This window comes from Formica exsecta, unplaced genomic scaffold, assembly GCF_003651465.1.
Source record: "Formica exsecta isolate Colony F162 unplaced genomic scaffold, ASM365146v1 scaffold512, whole genome shotgun sequence".
NCBI classification, from domain to species: domain Eukaryota; kingdom Metazoa; phylum Arthropoda; class Insecta; order Hymenoptera; family Formicidae; genus Formica; species Formica exsecta.
The window spans coordinates 167,196-173,528 of record NW_021852364.1 but is presented as its reverse complement, the minus strand read 5'-3'; the positions used below and the strand labels follow the sequence as shown (position 1 = coordinate 173,528).

Genomic DNA, 6,333 nt, shown 5'->3' with positions numbered 1-6,333 from the left:
TTGAGACTTTCCATTCATATTACGTTCACGATACATGTAGAAAAAAGATAAAGACACTTTTATTATATAATTTAAACCCAAGGTATCGATTAAGCCTATTAAAAATACGATCGGTTCAGCCGTTATTGAGGTTCAATAATCTAATCTAAGGTACTCTCAATTGCTCTCAGACTCGCGTATAGATACCCGGGGTGCCTCGCTGTTGCTGCGCATGATTTGGCGCGAGACACTACCGTGTCTCTTGATAAAGGAGAGAAAGAATTGATTTATGGTCGTGGAAACATCCTCGCTCGCATAAACAATGATTTTTGTCCCATTACTGTTTCAAATAGATTCTGCGAGACTGCAAGATAAAGGACCGTAAAATTTTTCGATTATGTGGATCATTTCTTAATGATTTGTTTACTCACACGTGTCCGGATACGAAAAAGATGGTACCTTGAAAAAGATTAACATCACAATATATATATTAATAAAAAATAGAACTATTATAAAAATTACATTATCTTCTATTATAAATTGTTGTTGTTCTAAAGTAATTTATTTAATTATTTGCATTATTAATTAATTCTAAGCAACGTAATTTGCCGAGCGATTTTTAAGGAGACTTGCAGAATTTTTTTACTTCGGTCACAACGCAAGAAAAGCATTATTATAAATGCAAACCATTACAGTTGCTTTTTTTTATCGCAATGAAAAATATGATTTATTTATATATAGAAGCAACTTCGCGAAAGGACACCTGATCCACGCGAAGGAGTATCTGGTTACAATGGCACTTATGGAAATGCATCGAATGATAAACATAACTTGCCAAGGATACGTGATTCTTAGGTAGCCGTGAGATATTTACAACTGCTTGTAAAAATCACTAAGCAAGAGAGAAAAAAAATCTGAAATCGTGTAATGTATTTTTTAGAAATTAAAAAATTTAAAAATATAAATAATAATTAGATTGCACAAATATTCCTTTGCGATAAACATCAAAAAGTTAACTTAAGTTCAACAATAAATTTTTTTTTTAATGCTTTAACGTTTTTTAACATCATTTTTATTTTTTATTGAAAATTCGATTTGCACATCTGTCAATTTACTTTACTTCCTGCTTGATGCTAAGATATCGAGAATCTATAACGGATCTCAACATTTGAATTGGCAACGGTTGACTGAAAATACGAATGATAAGATATATTCGTCGTTTAAGAGATCATCTTATACGGAAGCTCGAGCTGCTACACCGGTCTACAATGCGCCATTATTTTTTTGCGAATAAATAAAATCCGCACAATATCTGGTATACGCGCGAGATAGCCGGTCACCTCGCGAGTGTAACGATAATTTAAGCCGATGAGAGGCGAGGCAGCTCCGATGGCTTCTTGGTGCACAACGGCAATGAGTTCTCCGTGATGTGATGCTTCCTGGGCTGAACGATTCAATTTGGTCGGACGAGATCGCAAATTTACGTCGTTAAGCCAACCTCGCGACAGCATATCGTTAACTACAACTTACATGATAATATATATTATGCGTACAATGTATATGTGTAGGCTATATGTGCAGCCAAGTAAAGGTGAATTCATACGGTGCGCTTTCGATGATTATCTCGGATGAATGATTCGAGATTTGCTGTTATAAAAAAGATTGTTGACTAAAAATACTCTAGTTTCTCGTCATGGATTCATACCGTGCAACTTCTTCCAATATATTACCTACATTTAGATTGAGGGATGATAGAAATTTATAAATAGAATTATCTGTATTTTTATTAGATTACAGCAAGATCTGTTCGTTTTACTCGATGGAACTTGATGTTTTTTTTGTTTCGAGTCCTTTGGGAAGATTCATTTACAGTATTCTGAAACCGCGTAAATTTGCCTGAAACGAGTAAGATTCACAGGAATAAAAAATTCTGCCGACAAAGTGGGCGTGCGAGCACCCACGACGATGAGAAGCCAACAGAAAGAAGCACCGGGAAACGGAAATTCGAGAAGCTCCAGCCGAGCGAGCTACTCTCTCTTTTCGCTGTTCATTCTGGCATTCTTAATCGTTTATTAAAACAAGAACGCGAAAGCGCCGAGCGCGAATGGCACCCGTGGAAGCTCATTTGTAATTTAATCTCTCTTTAAATTATAGACAGTGCGACACCACCGCCCACCGGGGTGGCACGACTCGAATTGCATTCGCTCGACGAACGCGCAGTCGAAGCTTTGTTCGCCACATGCAATTTTCGTGTACGTTTTTCAGTCATATTTCATGGTATATAGTTCTATCTACGGAGAGTGTTACGCGCTATCATTAGCTAGTTTCTGTTGATTTAAGACCAAACGCCGTTCCTTTAATCTTAAACAGGATACAACTTGGAATATATTTCTTCCTTTACGCTGATTATGTCAAAGTTTATTATCTTGCCTTTCTGCATATGTATAAAAATGCAAAAGTTAGTGAGTTTTGTAAAACACAGAAAAAAAATTTTTAAATGTGTAATATATAATTTTTTTTTTTATTTATAATATAATATTTAACAATAAAAAATTAAATTTAATAATGCATACACAAATACAATTAAAAATTATATTATTTTGTTTAATAATCAATATCATATTTTCTTCTACTGTATTTAATTATATCAATTTGATTATGGTTTATTAAATTATTGCGTTTATTTCTCGTGTTTTACATAAAAAACGAATTAATTTTCGTAATTGATAATTTAAAGTGTCAAGTTGACTGTAAGATGATTGATAGCAAAATGATAATGATTAAAGATATGCAGCTTTAATTCTGCAAATTTGTGCTTAAGAATCTGCATTGAATAAAAAATGTTCGACACTATCGTTTCTTTATTTTATTTCTTTATTTTCATGTTTTTAAATGCGCCGTGAAGTGTATCTGTCAGTAACTTGCACTTTTTTGCTATTATAAAATGACAGTACGCGCCGTTCCTCGGTAGAAACGCAGCGGAATTAAAAGTGCGAATTAACATGATTGAATGATCATCTTGCGCATGTACTCATCGGCCTTGTCAGCAAATCGTTCGAATTTTAAATCGTATATGAATCGACGAATATTGACAGGAATCGACATGTCTTTATTTATTCTCTCAAAAAAGTAATATGGAATAAACAATTTATTTAAAACTCTTGTATTAAATACTGTATTTTGAAATTGATTTTTAGTCTAATCATGTATTAGTCAATTTTTAAAAAATAATTGAATATGCATTTGAATAAAATTGAAAATGTTTTCATAATTTTCATAATTAAAATGTTTTCATAATTTTTAATAATAATAGCCATTAATATTCAATAATACATAACGAAATTATAACAGCATAAGTAATAATTATTATTTATCACGAAAACATGTTACTAAAGGTCGAACCAGCGATTGAATACGATTACAACGATATAAAATTGTTGAAAGCGATAAACTTGATAAATCGTATTTAAAATAAAATTAATGGATATATATATATATATATATCGTACGCTAAATCTAACTAAATAAATTACTATATGCAGATTACTTACGTCTTAATCGTTCTCGTAAAGTGCAACGTGCTTTAGATAGAAAATGGTTTAGATAGAATTCGCATCGTATACTGTCTGTTGCCACCGCTCGTGATTAGATAATCTCCTTGACATTGGAAATTATAACTCTACCGTGAATCTAATCGTATTTTCAAACTGATACAGGGATTCCTAAAAAGATAATACATAATACATAATATAATAGATAACTTTACTTTAAAATAATATGACACAAAATTTATCTGAAATTGTGAAACTAATATTTAATATTTGTCATTGAATATATCTGATTATGTTTAAAATCTTATTGTAAATTTCTATAAAACAGTTTAAAAATCTTAAATAAATATCACGTAATTAGGGAAAATCGTTGATCACCACTGCTACAGCATATAACTGTGAACTTGGTCTGTTCGTCTAAATAAAGAGAGATCGTAGCGAGTATGAATCGCGAAAAAGTCAGCGTGAATTTATGCGTTCGGATTTCTCATATTTAATGCGTGCACCTTGCATGCGATTGGAAGAAATTCGCACGCGCGCTATCAAGTTCATTGAAATGCCTTGATTAATAATTAAGCATAAATTATGTTCCCCTTTTTTATGTATTATCGGAAAAAAAGTAATAAAAGCTATAATAAGAGCTAGAAATAGTTCAGATTATAATATGTAAACTATGCAATATTATTGTTTAAATCAAATCTTGGAAATTATTTAGAAACGTTAAAACTTTTTTTTATAAAATATTTATTATACATGGTAATTGAAATTTTTGCTTCAACATCTTTCAAGTTTTTATTTATATATCTTTCTATTTGTTCTTTGAGTATTAAAAAAAGTATTGCACCATTTGTCGTTGCAGAGAGAAGATGACTTCCATAAAGCGGTAAAGTTGACAACGAGGGAAAGAAGATTCATAAAGTTCGCATCAGTGGCTTACGATGGTCAATTATACATGACTCCGCAAGACTTTCTTGACAGTGTCATTGATGCCGAACCTCGACGTACGTTACACACATTACATTTAAATACACGTTTTAACTTTTGCAATTAAAATTCTTTAAGTGATCGATTATAACAATGAACTATGAAATAGAATTTCATCATTTTAGTTTTAATGACACAAAATGAAAAATGAGAAAATTAATAGAGAAAAGAGTTTCCAAATAATTTGTATATATCATATTTCTCACTATTTTAATACATTTTTAGTATATTTTTGGAGAAATAACCTTTTCTTTTACAAAGAAAATTTTTAAGTTTTTTATTTATTTATTCTTGGCGTTGTCAATTTATTTTACTTTACTCGAACTGTAAAAAAAAAAACCTTTGATTATGTGTTAGCAAGCATTTATATCACTCCTGAAAATTTGTAGCACTTCTTTGATATATGCTCTCTGGAACAAACTCATATTAAGATGCACTGTTCAATCACTATGTTCAATAAACGTTTCTCGACACAGTATAAACATTCCTAATGATATTTTTAGCGAGGTTAAAGAGGCGCATATTGACCGATCAGGAACTCGAAGTGATGAGAAATTCGACTTCTTCGCTACACCATGGAAATCCGCACATGTTCCGAAATTTACGAGATAAAGGTAAATCAATAAAAATATTTGTAAATATTTGTAAAATGAAATCGAATAATAATCGTATGTAAAAATGGAAATATCTGAAATACCTATGCAATTCGTCATATTTTTTAAAATTTATTTGTGCTTTGAAAAATCATAAATGTTTATCAGATATTTTTATTTTAATTTAAATTGAGTTATATAAGTATGAGAATATTATTTTGTACTCGTATCGCATCAATAAATAAAGCCCCTGTGATTCTATGAGACTTTACGACTGTAAGATTCGATAAATCTGCAAGCTTGAGGTGCCACCGTTCGCACCTGGGAGCTTTCTACCAAAGTATGCAATTCGACGAGAAAAATGATTCGACGAGACGCGCGGCTAAGTACACTAGCTATCGATTGCGATCGACGTGATCGCGCTCGCAACCTGTATTTATAGCGGTGCATACTTGCTCGATAAGTAAGTTTTTGCCACCCACGCAACGCTCGTCGTGTGGCGAATGCAGGACCGTATCATTAGTTTAATGCGTTTCCGCGTGCTTTTTATGCGTGCATTGCACGTTTGTCGCGCTAATGGAAATGCAAATAATCAGCGGACGGACCGATGAAGGCGACACAGCCAGTTTCACACCTCCCTTTAATAATAACGAGTTCCCCTGCCTTCGTATGACGCTCTACTTTTTTCTCTCTTATTTTTTCTCTTTCTCTTTTTACGCATGCATGTGAGGAGTATGAATTCCACGAACGCAGATAAACGAGTCCGTGGATCGTTTTTAAAGATGCTTGCGTACGTTCGCAGGGCCGTTATAATTAAGGACAACTTAAGGAAATTGCATGCTATCGAACCGCCGCCGCGTCGCATCGTGTTAACGTTGTGTCGGAGCATTCGTTAATCATTCATCATAGTTGATGAATGATTCACCGATCGTTTCGGGGTAGAATCATCGCGATATTGTACGAATATTGTAAATCATAATTTTTTATATTTCGAGCGCTCAAGATGAATAACTCGATGCATACTCATAGAATTGTTTGAAATATTTATTCTAGAGACACTGTAATTGGTTGCCTAACTTTTTCATTAAATAATTTTATAAGCCTATTTTTATAGGAGTCATAAAAGAAAATGAGAGAGAAAATGTATAATTATACAAAATGTGTTTTAATAATTGATATAAAACATATAACTACGTTTCTAATGTATTTTTTATTAAATAATTAAT

The 6,333-nt window shown here is 32.2% G+C and overlaps 1 protein-coding gene across 2 annotated transcripts in view; it reads left to right on the top strand.

The window, feature by feature from the left end:
• The window catches only part of LOC115241817 (calcium uptake protein 3, mitochondrial), a 36,853-nt gene that overhangs the window by 23,849 nt on the left and 6,671 nt on the right, over positions 1 to 6,333 (top strand). For both annotated transcript variants that reach the window (XM_029817755.1, XM_029817754.1), the window contains exons 2-3: positions 4,390 to 4,531; positions 5,018 to 5,128. In XM_029817755.1, the coding sequence (XP_029673615.1) occupies positions 4,390 to 4,531; positions 5,018 to 5,128 (253 nt within the window). The remainder of the gene's footprint in view (positions 1 to 4,389; positions 4,532 to 5,017; positions 5,129 to 6,333) is intronic.